Here is a 16,514-nt window from a genome sequence, read left to right as displayed (position 1 = left end):
ACACTTTAAAAATGATGACTAGTCTCACAAAATGTTATTTTCTGTCTAGACAAGGACAATATAGGCAACTCAAAGGAATATTGCAACATTTTGGGAAATACACTGATTTGCTTTCTTGCCAAAAGTCAGATGAGAAGATCAACGCCACTGTCTGTTAAAATACGAAGCCAGAAGATGCAGGGAGATACAGCTAGCCTGGCATCTTGTTGTGGTTTGACAAAGTATTATGCAAAGTTGTTGTGTACCAGACTTTTTCTGAGATAGGGCACAGTCACTTCCTGGAGTCCACATATTAAACAACATGTGCTGATAAATGAGCTTTAGAGGTGTTGGTAGGTGTATTTTTTAGCTTCATACAGAGCCAGGCTAGCTGTTTTTCCTCTGCTTCCAGTCTTTATGCTAAGCTAAGCCCCCCGTCTCCAGCTTCAAATTTACCGTACAGACAAGATTGAACTCTTAGCAAAAAAGCAAATGATCGTATTTTCCAAAATGTCGAACTATTCCTTTAGTTACCTGACTAACAAGTAACATTTGTGTCTGTCAGTGTATCCTCAACATTTAGAAATAAACTCAATTTCCAAAATTCTTTCAGGAATGTTTTCTCTCGTATCAAAAGAGAAATTATTGTTGACTTAATGGAAAGCATTCAATGCTGAAATATCAAATACGACTATGACTATAATTGGATTTTTGATCATCATTAGTCTATTCACTGTAAGCTCTCAAGTCTCATGAGGCCTTGAAATAAACAAGCACAAGATAAATAAGTCTGCCACCCATGTAATAGGCCTAAACTGATGGAGCACAGTAATGAATTACTGTTACAGAACGTCGCTAATGAAAGTGTGTTAGGTTATGTGTTGATACGATAACACAGCTGAGGGTCCTTTAAGCCTAGACTGGCACCACTGAGTGTGTGTGTGTGTGTTACTGGGGGAGGATGTGTCACCCTGCATTACAGTGATGACCCGTGGCCCCTCAGAGAGTAGCATCCAACTTAATGTTCTTTTGAGTCACAGATCCCTTTGTGTTAGCTCAAGATGACTTTGCTTGCAGGGTTTGGATTGTGGGTTAGAGTTTGTATAGGAACCCCAATATTTGTTTTAAGCTTCAGGTGTGAACATGTCTCAGTACAAACTGATATAAAAAAAAAACAAAAACAAGTCAGACCCTGTAAAGGTAATGAGTTGATAAGACATTACAACCCAAACGAATCCCAAATATGACTTCCCAGTGATAATCCTCATTAACAACAAATACAACAATATTTGAATCTGTATCTGACGTATTTATTCAAAATATGTGGGCAAACAAATGTCAAAGCAGCATCTGTTTCAATTACCGTCTGGCAGTGTAAAGATGATTATTTTAGGGTCAAGAGAAATATCAAACAAAACGCTTTTGTGATCAAGTGCTGTAATTTTTGTTTTGATGTACACACTCTGCTTAATATACCTTGTGGATTTTACTTCATTTAATGATCACACACATACTTCCTAGAATGCTTTTCAACAACACAGAGGAAACTGTTATTGAAGAAACTATTTAGTCTGCCTCCTCTGTGATGGGTTGGCCCTGTGTGACTTTTAGTGTCAATACTTAATGGAGGGTTTGAAATGCATGCTCTTCCATTCTGAGGGAACCAAAAACCGGATATTTATCAATGTTATTAAATGTAAAAAACTAATCTGATGGGGTAAAGTTTGCCTGAGGACGTCTGTATCAGTGGGTGTGAATCTGATTAGATCAGATACATTCTCACTCAAGCTGATGAATAATAAATTGTGAGACTTTAAAACTTAAAACTGAAACCAGCCTCCACAAGCAAGTAGCTTCAAATAAGCTTTCTGTATAATAAGCATAGCCCAGGTCTGAAGATGGTGCAGTTTAGAGACATAAAACAGATACTTTCTACATTAGTTTTTATAGATTTTGATAATAGCATGAAGTGAACAGGTGATTTATAATGAAATTTCAAGGTTTTTTTTTTCAAGAACCAATACCGTACTACTTTTTCATCTTGATTCATAGGAAGAGACTTTTCATTAAAATAAATAAATAAAAGAGATACACTACAGACTCTTCAGGCATTTCTTTAGTAATTTGAGTGTGAACACAGTAACTCGAGAACAATTCATCTCCAGGTCTCTAGATGATCTGATTAGATTTTGGAGCACGTTGCTGCATACAATTGTATATTAATGAGGAAAAAAAAACTTTTTTGAAAAACTGTTGTGACCATAAAATACTTAAAGGACGGGACTTAATATCAACATTGACCTTGTGGTACATGCTTACATTAATTAGTGTGATTAATGACCTCATTAGAATAGATGTTATATTATCAAGAGACATTTGGAAGCACACATATCTCTTGTTTAATGGTGTTTGTCTTTTAGTATGTTTTTAATTTTTAAAAAAGGATGTGTGCCAAGCTTATGGGAGTTTATCTTGTCTGAAAGAAGAGAGAATATGCAACATGCAGGTCAGTTTAGAGACAGGCTTTTATAGAAGCATAAACATGTACTTTAATATAGTTGTGTAGTGGTTTGTGAGAGTTTTTGGCAGCTTATCTGGAAAATCAGTAATGTAGGTCGGTTCATGTTGTTTATCAGTACTGTTGTTGCTGTTTTGAGCATATCATGTGTTCGTTCCTCTATGTCTTTGTATATATGGCTATTGCAGTTCCAGATAAGGTCAAAGTCTCCATATCAGTGGGTCATGACCATGCAGCACAACGTCTTCAATTATTTAGCTCCTGTTCGTAGAAGCCTTAACGTCCATAAGCCCTGAAACAGTTCTCTCTTATTAAAGATTTATGGCACATGGTAAGACACATTCTTAATCACCCCTTTGTGTCCTTTGGTTTCACTGTCAATGCTTTGCATCGGACAGAAGTGCAATTTAAGAATCTCGCTGTAATCCATTATTATAATGAAAATCCCATTTGGCACCTTTAAACTAGTGTTTCATATCAATCTGCATACAGTGCTGAGGTGTAATGGAAAATTCCAACATATCTGATCACTTAACTGCGGCTGTTTTATTATGCAGAGCCTGAGGACAAAACCACGCTAAATAAGTTGTCTGTTTGCACACGATGCCCCTCATCCATCTTCTCCTGACTTCTCCTGTCACCTCAGTGTCCACAGCTGCTGCAAGGACCCCTAGGTAGTTAAATACTTACTCATACATGCTCATTTAAATATGCAGTACCTCAGTGCTCCACATATACATATACTGTAATACATGCATTTTTACCCGACGCTAGACCCCTCAGATTTCTGCTCTCTCTGGGTGTCCTTGCCCATGGTGGGTGGCGTGGCCCTGCTAACGATCCATCAGTAGACTGCAAGGTGGAAGTTACAGGGACATAAAAGGAAACAAGCTGCTCAGTATTTTGCCTTTCTCTCTCATCAGGTGAGCGTGTGTGTGTGTGTGTGTGTAATGGTCTGTGTGCACTGTATGTGTGTGTTCCCTGGACCGTGCACTGCCAGGGGCTTCAGGGTCTCCCAACACGGATTGATGGACACTGGCAATGGCTTCCCTTAGTGTAAATGAGTAATGTGTTTCCTCTGGGGGACACTCTAACACATACCACAAATACACACACACACACACACACACACATATACACACACACACATACACACACACACAGTGTTTGTGCTTATGTAAAGCACTATGATGAGTGGGCATGGTAGAAATCAGTGTTAGAGCAGCCATTTGAGGAGCTTTTGTGGATGTTATGACTCGGCCTGAGTGCCTTTCTGGGAAAGCGCTTGGCTACTCCTACACACTCTCCAACACGCTTCCTGCTCATTTGTCAGCTGTGTCCTACACCTGCAGCATGATTATCGGTCTGGCAGTCTCACCCCCTGTTCTGCTGCTGTTGATTCTTCCAGGCCCTTTTGTGCTATAGATAACACACATATATATAGATATAAAACGATCTTATATAGAGCTGTGCAGGGATTGCAATACTTTAGAACAAAACTGTGGATCATGTCTCATGACATGATGTTAAAGGATTGGTCTGGTGATATTCAGTATTTATTTATTGTCAACAAATCCCATGAAGAAAACCCAAAATGAATCTGTCCCACTAAAATGTATTCCTTGTGTGTCATATCCAAACCCAGATATATCTTATTCCTCTGTGCCATAGAGCTGTATTTCTGTCCAAAACTATTGAAAACACACCTGTCAGACACACCATTGCATTGGATGACATGTTTCTTCAGTGTGAACACACACACTGGAGTTTATTTTGAGTCAGTCCCACACAAATCTGTCCAGCTGCTGTAAAAACTCACTATAGAGCAGTGGTTCTCAAAGGTTCGCAAAAAGGGGAATAATTTATTTTGACTATCATTCCGTCCATAAGTAACACAGTGACAGAATGTACGACTGTTTTGGTCATGGGTTTCATACACTTTCGGTAATAAAACATCCGATGGGGGATGGGTGACCCTGTAAATGTGTATGATGTCATATTATGTATGTGTTGTTGATTTGTATTGTGAAAACTCTGAATTTCTAAATAATTATTGTAACATCTCATATCTTGAAAATGTGAGCAAAGACACACAGAACTGCATTTTCACACAGTCTAGTAGCTGCTGGGCTGCATTAAATCTCCTGGGACAAAATCTTATCAAATGTGGTCTAATTTGTGTCAATTTAGGGTCCTTGAGAACTACTGCTATAGAGCACCGAATGTGTTTTAATCCACGTTTACTGAAAAATTTATTGACAAGAAGCACAAACATATGGAATATCACCAGTCTTATCCTTTAACACCTCAGATCTCTGCTCCTCATCAATATGCATCAGATGCAGGCTACTACAGTTTAAAGTACATCACTGGCTCCATCTGACCAGCAGCAAATTAGCACAACTCTTCCCCGGGGTATAGATGACATTTGTTTAAGTTGCTGGCAGGATCCGGTCACCCACAGCCATATGTTTCGGTCTTGTCCCCGGCTGGAGGATTTTTGGACTGGGGGTTTTAATACCCTTTCAAAAGTACAGTGCATGTCACAGTTATTGATCACAACCCTTTGGACGATTCCGGATGGTCTCAGAGGACTCAAAGATTAACCAAACTGCAGTTGTGGCCTTCTCTTCTCTGCTTGCTCGACCACTGATTCTCCTCAAATGGAAAAAGACTGCACTGCCATCTCATAAATGATAGCTGAAGGAATGTAATGGCACACTTTAAAGGTGCTATATGTAAGTCCTGTCTCGTAATACCACTTTTTACCTCAAGAGGTGATAGTGAGTCATTGTAGCGTCCAGTCTGACCTCAGTCTAACATGAGAGGATGAAAAAGTAGCACTCCCCCGAGCAACTGACAGCAATGGCGGAGATTTAGAGCCAGGCTAAAAGCTGTTGTAATTTTCAATCTAGGACCATTATTATTTCACTTTATTAAGTTTTAATATTTTTTCAGGCAAGAAGGTAACCATTTGGATTCCCAATATGTGGTCAGTTTATCCAAATAATGCCTGTTTGGAAATCTGCTGTGACATTTTCGGGGATGTGAGGAGCCGCTAGCCATGTGAGACAGATGGTCATCTTGGCCACTAGCAGCCCGACTGCAGAGGTGATCGGCCGGTCAATGTCTGTCGTCATCCTGGGGAGAACACCCTCCCGCTCCCCCCCATTGATATTATGTATGTGTGGCATCAATGTAGGCTGGGGTTGATGCTTGTTTGTTGATTTGTATCGTGAAAACTCTGAATTTCTAAATAATGATTATTACAGCTCACATCTTAAAAATGTGGGCAAAGACATGCATAACTCTGCATTTGCAGACACATGCACAGTCTAGTAGCTGCTAGGCTGCATTAAATCTCTTGTCTCTCTCATTCACTTACACACACACTTCTCTGCTTATTAGAGAAGCGTTATGCATACAATAATGGGGTATGTGCGTGTTTAATGTGTGAGATTTAGCCGAGCATCAGCAGTGCCCTCTGTCTGATCCCATCCTAATGTCCTCATGTCGAAACATGTGGGGGCCTCACAATCTATCATTTTGAATAGCCCAGAAAGACAGCTTTTGCATAAGACCCATTAGCTTAATTTGCTGTCTTTCAAGCCCTAATAGCTTCTGTTTAAACAAAAAGAGGCTGGAGAGGAGGTAAGGCTGGAGTAAAGGTAGTGTCAGAAATAAATGATGTAGTGGTTTGTGCAGGAAGAGGTGGGGGAGAGAGGAAGGAGGTAGAGAAGTGGCAGAACATCTCAGTGAGCCCCCTGCCCCTGCAGCTTCACAGCCCACTCTACTGTCTAAATCTGGCTCTGTTGCTATCTAACCTGCACTTGGCTTTTTTTTTCAAGCTTAAAAGCCACACTTCTCTCTCTCTCTCCCTCCCTATTTCGCTGGGTATCTGCAGTGTTTGGATGGTAATTGGACTGCGGTCAAAGAGCACATGAATCTCGGGTCACCCACTCTGCCATCTGTACTTTGCAGACTCTGAGCTCAGAAGCACCTGCGCTGGCTGTAGCTGTGGAGATGAGACACCAGGCAACCCAAGGGGATATGCATGACTGTAATTGTCGGAAGATTGCTTACCATTTGAGCAATTAATTATGTGGTTATAGTCCCACTGTAATTAAAAAGACATCAACATTACCATCTTTAATTTTGTAGCACAAAGATCAAAAACTCTGTACACTACACCACGATGAAAGTCAAATACAAGACACTTTCTGGCTGCCACTTTAATGGATCACTATCTTTAAGCCCTTTGGCCTTATGAAGTAGAACTTGTCTCTCGACAGCTGAGAAGCCCAAATATGAAAAGCTGGTTGTGGTTAACAATAACAGTCAACCAAATGGATTTTTCAGTTCAATTCATCCCTCTTATAAATATTGAGCCATTTTGAGAATAGAACATCACGTCAGGCACTAAAGTTGCACTGAATGTACCGGATGAGTAAATGTTGCCTGGCAACAGAAGTAGTAAAATAAAGAAAACTGACCTCACGCCTGATGCTATTGGATGTGTGAACAGTATATATTGACAATGATTTCATATTTAATTAATCAGTTTGACAATGACAGGCAACTGCCATCTGTCTTTTGTCACAGTTTTGGGAGCAGGTAACAGGTAACAAGAGGTAAAGGCAGGAAATCAGCTACAGGTATGAGGTAGGAAAGAATAGCTTAAATACTGCAGCAACTAGGCAATGAAATGCATGAAAAAAACTGTCGTTGATATTTACTGAAGAGCTAATGAGCAGCAGCTGTGCATACAGGTGGCTGATGACCAACGCATTCAGGTGAGGTCAGCACACAGAGGCGGGAAACTCGCTGAGGGCGTCTAGTGGACAGGTGTGTTTCAGCCACACATGGAAAAAAGCAGACTAAGAAGAGAGTCTGAGACAGAGGAGTGGAAGGGTTGGAGGGGGGGTTTGAGGGAGATGGTGCAGGCGTCGCCATGACAACATTAGACACCTACGGTATTGTCCTTTTCAAAGCCAATCCAAGCATTGCAGTTTATATCAGAACTGCATATTGATTGTGCCTGCAAGACATACTGTAGCTGGTGTAGTTCAGTCTGCTCTGACTTCACGGATGTGATAACTGAACTTTACTTATCATTATGCTCTGCCAGCAACATCATGTCTATCTGATGAACCAGGCATTTTAAATGTTAAATGTTCTGGTAGCTTTATTAAATGTAACCTGCTTAAGTACAAAAGTCACTATAATATTACTGTTGTTCAAATACTGCCTGTTCTTGCTTTACTTTACTTTGGAAGTGCTGTGTCTCCCTTAAAGGTTTAGTTTCACTATCATCACTAATCTATACTATTTTACTTTTTTGCTTCTTGTGCGAAACCACAGAAATTTATCCTTTTTAAAAAAAACACAAGCAAATGAAACATGAGCATTGAGAGAAAGTGGTTGTCAGTCAATCCTCTCCCTCCTTTCACCAGCGCCTCTGCTTTGCCCTCTGTCCCCTGCATCAGCTGAAGGTCAGCAGGGAAGAGCACTGTTGTACTCCTGCTGCGTAATCAAAGAGATGTGACACTGATGGTTATTTTTGACTGCAGCTTACTACCAGGTAACAGTAGCTTCTTGGACAGAGCTGCTGGTACCCGGGGAGGGATCATGCTCTACACAGTACAGTGCACTCTGCTATCCACCTGCTGTTGACCCGTAGTGGCTGGCTGGGGCCTCCAGGCTGACTGACTGCCACCAGATATGGGGTCGGAAAACAGGCCGTGTGACTGACAGGGAAATTGGAGACATTTTTAAATGTGGGGTGGTGACAGTGAGTGGGGGTCGAAGGAGGAAGTTTGTGGTTACGGCTGTTTCAGTCACTGCCCACCTGCTCTGGAGACAGGTGGGAGGTGGAAAATAGTGAACTTTGCAAAGACAGAGGCTGAGGGAATGTCATTAGTTTGAAGGTATTTGGTCATAAACCAGAGTTTGGACAAATTTCAGTTTTGACCTGATGATGGTGCTCAGTGAAAATAGTTAATAGATATTTAGGTCTGCATCAAAGTGGTGGACAGACCAGCATGGCCATCCCAATAGAGCTAAAAACTCAAGTAGATACATTAGATACCCAGCAAAATATGTATCCCTCTTTGAAGTCAAACATTATGGAATATGAAACAAGTCATCGAGCAGATGATGATCCACAATGAATGCCAGCATCTGCAGATATGACATGGATTTCCTCCAGATAAGCATTAAAATTAAGAAAAGGCATATTTTTCACTATGAGATGTTACTTTTAAAAACATTTACTTCTGTTGAATCCAGCAGCTTGACGCAGGACTAGTTTACTTAAAGAAAGAGGTTTATATTATGATATCAATGACCTTTTGCTGTACTCTTAATGTGAAATGGAAACTTACCACCTCTCAAGTACTGAACCTTGTGAACATCTACTTAAAATCAATTTAACATGATTCAGAGACTGAAAGGCAAGTTTCTTGCCACAGATTTATTCAGATATTGATTTGATTGATGAAATTTGGCAATACCTCTTGAACAGTTTCAGTTCCAAAGCTTGAAGAGAAACCCATGGGATGGGGCCGTGCAGAAAGGGCTCTTGTGTCAGTGCCTACTGAGCCTCATTAGACCACAGTGAATGACACAACATTTGTGTGCCGACTGTGGACGGCTGTGTGTCAGACTCCGATGTCTGACACGTGAATGTGTGTGTGGGGTGTTAGCAACGTGCTTTGCTGTCTACCAATGTCTTTTTTTGATTCCGCTAAAGGGTATGTCAAAGTCTGACATTTGCTTTAAGTGATTTCTTTAAACAATGTTCTGCTATCAGACAGTTCTGCTTGCATTTTCAGACAGTTCATTTTATTCTCTGGCAGGCTGGCTAATGGGAATATTCATCTGAGCCAGGGTGAATTGTAAATTAGAACATGTGTAGAGGTGAAGGTCATTAAATGAGTTATTAAGTCATCTGTTACAGTAGCACGTGGGAATTACCCTCCAAATGCCTCCTACCTTGTGACTTTCCTTAATTCTGGTTGTGGTGGTTTAATGCATAGCTACTGTATGCGTGTGCACCTGTTTCTATGCAATGTCTAAGTATAGGCTATTGGTAAAGACACAAATATCGGTGGTTTTAGTCTTTTTCTTAAACTTTGTTTAATATTAGTACTCAGTAGCAATAGCTACCAATAGCATTTTTATCCTAAAACTCTCTTTTCTTTTCTCTGTGAGGTTTGCTTGTACGAGTGTTCCAAGTCAGATTCAACAATCTCTCTTAACTCTTTGTTTGTGGGCGAGTTTCATTCACAAAAAGTTCCCAAAGAGTCAAAACACCAGAGAGGGGTCGGCCTGCAGGAGGCCTTCAAGCAGAATCAGACTGTCTTGAAGCACCACGCAACTTCAAGTACTGCTTTCAGAAATCAGAGGACAAACACATAACAAGTTTAGGAGTGACAAGATGAATCTAACATGTCATCAGAACAGCATCTAAAAAATCTTTCAGTAAATTGGCAGCCTTGATGATGAAAGTATAACAGAATATTAGTTTTGCATTAAGTTTGTTTTAGTTCGTATTTATTTTTGTTAATTTCAGTATCATATTTAAACTCCAAATTAATTCAGATTGGGACACTATAATTGTAAATCAAACAAGTGTTTCTCCACAATGAAGAAAGGCAGAGATGCTCTGTTCATGACATGAACGACGGCTCTGGACCACTCGTCAATTTCGTTCGTACCTAAGAGAAAGTTCTAAGTACGAGAAAATTGATGAATGCCACAAATGTTCTTAAATACGTGCATTGTATTAGTGCTTCTTGCATGAGGCCCACTGTATCAGCACATTTATGTCTTTCTTTGTGTGCACATTTTTTTGGTTTCATTTTAGTGACATACACAACACATAGCTACTGTAAGATAGGGACCTCCTGATGTGTGAACCACTGAGAATCACATGGCCCATGGCTTTTCAATATGTCTTAACACACTGTCAGCCTCACCATTTAATTATTATGATGTTATGGAATATGTTTTCCACAGTTACTTTCCATTTCACTAGTTGGTATTTGGTGATGGGTTTAGAAAGGGATTTGCTCTAAAAATCCACCAGCAGATAGAGGGGTAGAGAGGGAGAGGGAGAGAAATTGTGCATGTGTGTATTTCAGTGTGTGTCATATGAAACCCATAGGCAGGTCAGGCTAGGCGAGCTCCTCTCATGATAAGCCTCATGCCCCAGAGACTTATGCAGATGATGTGATGGACTGTGTTATTGTGATGCACTGAGTCGTAGCTTTGTGCTCTGGTGAGTGTGACCTTTTCAGGGACCTGTGCAATGTCAACTGTTGGCATTTAGTCAAACATACCAGTGGCTTGATATAGCGAGCTACAGGTCTGTTGATTGGATTGTTTGGTGTCGCTGTCACATTCTATTCAGCCTATTTACACGCAAGTGTATTTGTTAGCATTGTTTTTTCTCACACCCTAGAAATGGACCATTTGAGGCTGTATTTACTGTTAAGGCTTTTGAGAGGTTGCAGTTGTTTTCCTTTTTCATGCATTTTAAGATATCTCGCATGAGGTCTTATGAAAACAATAGATTTTCAATTTCCCTGTTTCCCTGTTTTCATTTACAATGCATGAAATTGCTAGAGAGCAAAACAGCTATCAGTTATAAAACTGATTGATAGCTATTAGGGAATGTTTGTGTACTGGTGTATGATTTAAAAACCTGAGTGCTTACATGGCACAGTCGCCCGTTGTAAACGGAACTGTTTCAACTGAATACAGACCAAGTCCTTTGAGGATTATCTTGAGCTTGAGCTTTAATTTTGCTGCAGTGCCGGGTCAATTAGAGTTTGTGATTGTAATTCCACCCATTTAGAGTGTTTGATCGCCGCTGTTGAAGGGGAATTTGGTTTACTTAATTTGTCTCACTCTCTGTCTCTTTCATTCTTTCTGGCCCCCCATCGTTTCTCCCCCTTTCCATTTCTTTAACCCGCTTTCTCTTTTCTCAGGTGTCTGGCCCAGTGATCCGACCCCAGAAAGGAGAAGGAGAAAGTAGAAGAAAGGAGGGCCATGGGTGTGAGCCTGGGCCAGGATGTGGGCTGGCTCCTGCCTTTCTTGTTCTTGCTAGTGATGATCATGGTGTCACCCACTCAGAGCCAAGGATGTCCCCAGCGCTGCGAGTGCATTTCAAAGCTCAAGACTGTGTCCTGTCATGGTAAACGCCTCTCCACACTGCCAGATGGCATCCCACCGGACACCAAGATCCTGGACCTAAGTGGGAATAAACTTCGCTGGGTAGAGCATGGTGACCTGCATCCATATCCACGTCTTGAAAAGCTGGACCTGAGTGAGAACATGATCAGTGTCCTGGAACCGAACGCTTTTTCTGGTCTCCAGAATCTGCAGTCACTTTCACTGAGGGGTAACCAACTGAAGCTGGTCCCCATGGGGGCTTTCTCACGTCTCTCCAACCTAACTTCATTGGACCTTAGTGGGAATAAGATTGTAATTCTTCTGGACTTTACTTTCCAAGATCTGAAAAGTCTAAGGAACCTGGAAGTTGGAGACAATGATCTGGTTTATATCTCTAACAAGGCCTTTTTGGGTCTCGTGGGGCTGAGGGAGCTGACCATTGAGAGGTGCAACCTGACCTCTGTGTCCAGCCAGTCTTTGTCTTACCTGCATAACCTGGTGACTCTACAGCTCCGCTACCTCAGTATCTCCGCCCTAGAGGACCAGAACTTCCGTAAGCTGGGAAACCTGAGGGGCCTAGAGATCGATCACTGGCCCTTTTTGGAGTACATTTCCCCTCACAGCCTGCAGGGACTTAACTTGTCTTGGCTGTCAATTACGCACACCAACATCACCTCTGTACCCACCTCGGCCCTACGAAGTCTGGCTCACCTCACGAGTCTCAACCTCTCCTACAACCCTATTTCTATCTTGGAGTCCTGGGCGCTGAGGGACCTTGTTAGGCTGAAGGAGCTGCATCTGGTCAACACCAACCTGGTGATGGTGCAGCCATATGCACTGGGCGGTCTAAGGCAAATCCGCCTCCTTAACCTCTCCACTAACAGCCTGGTGACCTTGGAGGAGGGAGCTTTTCAGTCTGTCAACACTCTGGAGACGCTGCGTTTGGATGGAAACCCTCTGGCCTGTGATTGCCGCTTGCTCTGGATCCTCCAGCGCAGGAAGACACTAAATTTTGACGGTGCTGCCCCAATGTGCATGACGCCTGTCGAGGTGCAGGGGCGGGCTCTTAACGCTTTCTCTGACTCAGCTCTCTTTGACCACTTTACTTGCCAGAAGCCCAAAATCCGCAACAGGAAACTGCAGCAAATATCTGCCCGTGAGGGGCAGGTAGTGTCATTTATTTGCAAAGCAGAGGGTGAGCCAACACCAGTGATATTCTGGATCTCTCCTCAGCGCCGCCGCATCACCACAAAGAGCAGTGGACGTCTTACTGTGTTACCAGAAGGCACACTAGAAATACGGTACGCCCAGGTAACAGATAGTGGAACTTACATCTGTATTGCCAGCAATGCTGGTGGAAATGACACCTATTTTGCCACACTTACAGTAAGTGGGCTGCCACTAGACGCAGCCCTTATGGCCAACCGTACCTACTACGCTGGGGACCTTAATGACACAAATCTGAATGATACCAGAGTCTTTTTGAAGTTCACTCTGGACCTCAAGACCATCCTCATATCCACAGCAATGGGCTGTATCATGTTCCTGGGGGTCGTTCTCTTCTGTTTCATTCTGCTGTTTGTGTGGAGTCGTGGGAGAGGACAGCACAAAAACAATTTCTCAGTGGAATATTCTTTCAGAAAGGTGGATGGACCCGCTGCCAGTGGAGGACAGGGTGGGGCACGCAAGTTCAACATGAAAATGATTTGATTATTAGGGACTATTATTCTTATTAGTATTTATTCCCCCAATACTGTTTACAAGCAGTTACAGTCTATGACATAAAAGGACATAAAACATTGGAATGGGCCTTTGTGCTCGAAAAACATCAAAAACGATTATTTATAGGACGTTTTATTGAGACATGGTTTTGTTATTGAAACACTACTGTATGTATGAGAAAAGGGAAATATGTATAAATTTGATATATTTCTACTGCTCTTTATTGTGTGTTTACATTATTGTGCAGAGGAAATCTGAATTATTGTGAAAGATGTCTCAAAACCTTGAATAGACTGTTAAAAGACCAAGCAACAAAAGCACTCAGTCCCACCAGTCTTTAACTTCTACAAAGTTCTTGCCAACTCCATCTTTCATCACTTCAAGGAACTCTGCCCCCTTCATAAAGGACTTCACCTCTCTGCTCCATCTGCAACAATTCAAGCTCCAAACTCATGAATACATAACAACAGGGTGGTGCTCAATGAATGCCAAGGACTTGCCAATATGTATTTGAATAGTTCCAGCTATATACTGCATATTTAGACTCATTTACAGTCAGGACTTCAGAGCACTATTATGACAGTTTGACATAAATATAGAGGCTCTGCTCGATGACCTTTTTTGCTGATGGTGGATTTGTACAGAGTACATTAGACACCGAAAGACTCTGCAACACTGCCAACTTGACCATAAAGCACCATGTAATATCAGTGTCAACGCGAAGCTGAGTGAGAGAGAAGTTACTTCTCATTGGACACCACAGACAGTTGGTCAAAGCTGATTTAAACAAAAATGGGACTTCTACAGGTTAAGCTACAATTAAAGGACCCAATGCACAGTCGTGTGGTGACAAATGGTTGTCTATTAAGGGCACACTGTACAATACTCTTACCCTTTTGATCTGAAAATACTGTATGTTAAAGATAAACGCATGTACAGAGTTGGCTTCTTACTTTGAATAACTTGTAGTATTTGTAAATTGAACTTGCTGAAGCGATCATACTGTATAGGTAGGACATATACTGTATAAGATGTATTATATATTTTGTAATTATTGACATGGAAATCCTTGTGGTTGTTTATAGTACTGTTGAGTGATCAATCAGATTTTACTGTTCTACTGTAATTCTGCTGTTAAAGTCTCTTTTTTCCAAATCAGTAATATCCATTCCAGTGATAAACAGAGCTTTTACAGTCTCACCGTATCATCATACCATCAGATAGATATTGCACTGAGACAAGACCACTCCCTGAGCTCTCACAGCAAATCACAAAGGGCATTTACGTCAGGTTTCAGTTCACTTGCCTATTTTTGGCTGTAAGTGACAGGGGGGATGCTTGGCTGACCAGTGGGGGGAAAAGTTAAATGGGTTCTCATTGGGACCTTGATGTGTTTTGAGACATGCTGGGAAAAATTCTAATTTGATAAAGACCTTGCAGACTGGAACAAAGGTCATAATGAAAAGGAGGCAGAGAGGAGACGGAGTTGAGCTATTCTAGGACGACTTAAGTGCTGTATGACAAAGGGCTGGATGCTAACTTTTAAAAATATAAGCTGCATAACATTGTGTAATAGCTGATTCAGAATTAAGATATAAACATTTAATATGGGTTCAAGAAATTATCCAATGTTTTACCATGACTAACAGGGTTTCTGTATTTCCTCATACAAAATACTGTTTTTTCTAGAAAGAATGTATAACAATGTTTTTTTGTTCCAGATGTTGAGTTGTTGAGGACAACATTCATGCACATGTGTCAGTTTTGGTTTTTGCATAACATCAATCTTAGTTTAAACTGTACCAAAACAAGTCAATCAATAGTAAATGGGAGAATCAAATCCAGTTTTCCTCATAACTTAAGACATACTTTGGGGAGGGAGAGGAGACAGATTAACTGCTCATACTAATCTAACCTCAGGGCATATCCCTTCATCTGTGGGTTTAGCCTTGGGAACCAGTACCACCAGCTCAGAAATGAGCTCTCCCTGTTAAGCTTCAACTACTGCACTCCTAACAATGTTATTCTGCTGCCATCTGTGGGTTATAAATGGTACTGAATTTGACACTATTACTAGAGTAAGAGAGGGTTAGACCTCATTGATCTTTACACTTAATGGGTAACGAGACACTAAATCATTTTTATGCTGTAAAAATAATCACACAGGCTTATGCTGGCATATGATGTCAATCCAGGTGAGTAAGTATTAGAAAATGATCCAGTAGTATTAGTGGTGAAAATTAAGTTCATGTTACCTCTAAGCGACAACTTATAAAGTTACCTTTACTCACACAACAAATTCCTTCTGATTGGTTACAACAAACAGTAAGAATTGCAGAAAGAGTCTCATATCACCTCATTTAGTGTGTGTGTTCACCAACATACACACTGCACAACACATTAAACAAACTAAATTCATAAATTGAGATATGGTGTGTTAATAATGTTAATAATGAATTGTGAATATGTTCAGGGACTGATTTGACATCAGTTAAGCTTCCTCTCTGCATTCAGAATTAATGGTATTTTACGTCGTCCTTTGCTGAATTCATCCTATAAATATGAAAACCATTGTGTCTGAAACTGTTTTGTATTGTATTGTTTTATAAAAATGAAGCACACTGTTTATAAAGCATGCTATATTATCTGCTATGATGATGTCTTGTCCCCTGTCCCATTTTTATAGCAGTCATCTGGTCTTTCAATCCTATTCGTGGCAGTCCAAGAATCTACAACACACCTGTGACCCCATCACTGTGAAATTTACTGTTTCATTTTACTTTAATGTACATTTCTAGGAGTTTGTCCAATTTGAATCAGTCCAGTCAGGTGGATGGATGTGATATCTACACTACTCATAAAGATATACAGTTTAGAAGAAACCACTTCCTGTCATGATTTACTTTTGATATAGGCAGCTCACTTCATATACAGTATGAGGAGGGTTATTATTCTTCATTTATACATGCATTCATCAAAACAAGTTACAAAAATAAAGTAAAGTTTGTGAGCAGACAAAGGAGACTTTGTATTCACATTTTGTGTTGTTTGTTTTCTTGTAGGCTTTCTGGAACTTAATTCATTACAACCAGTGCAACTTAACATCTTAAGGAGGAAG

The 16,514-nt window shown here is 40.8% G+C and overlaps 1 protein-coding gene across 2 annotated transcripts in view; it reads left to right on the top strand.

Annotated features, from left to right (window-relative positions):
- Nucleotides 1–16,365, top strand: part of lingo3a (leucine rich repeat and Ig domain containing 3a) — a 32,980-nt gene extending 16,615 nt beyond the window's left edge. For both annotated transcript variants that reach the window (XM_042415611.1, XM_042415612.1), the window contains one exon: nucleotides 11,491–16,365. In XM_042415611.1, coding sequence (XP_042271545.1) covers nucleotides 11,552–13,384 — 1,833 coding nt within the window. In that variant the 5' untranslated portion in view covers nucleotides 11,491–11,551 and the 3' untranslated portion in view covers nucleotides 13,385–16,365. The remainder of the gene's footprint in view (nucleotides 1–11,490) is intronic.
- Nucleotides 16,366–16,514: the final 149 nt, after the last annotated feature.

The sequence above is a fragment of the Thunnus maccoyii genome, chromosome 7, assembly GCF_910596095.1.
Source record: "Thunnus maccoyii chromosome 7, fThuMac1.1, whole genome shotgun sequence".
NCBI lineage: Eukaryota > Metazoa > Chordata > Actinopteri > Scombriformes > Scombridae > Thunnus > Thunnus maccoyii.
Note: the sequence above shows the minus strand (reverse complement) of the source record. Positions and strands in the feature narration are given on the sequence as shown.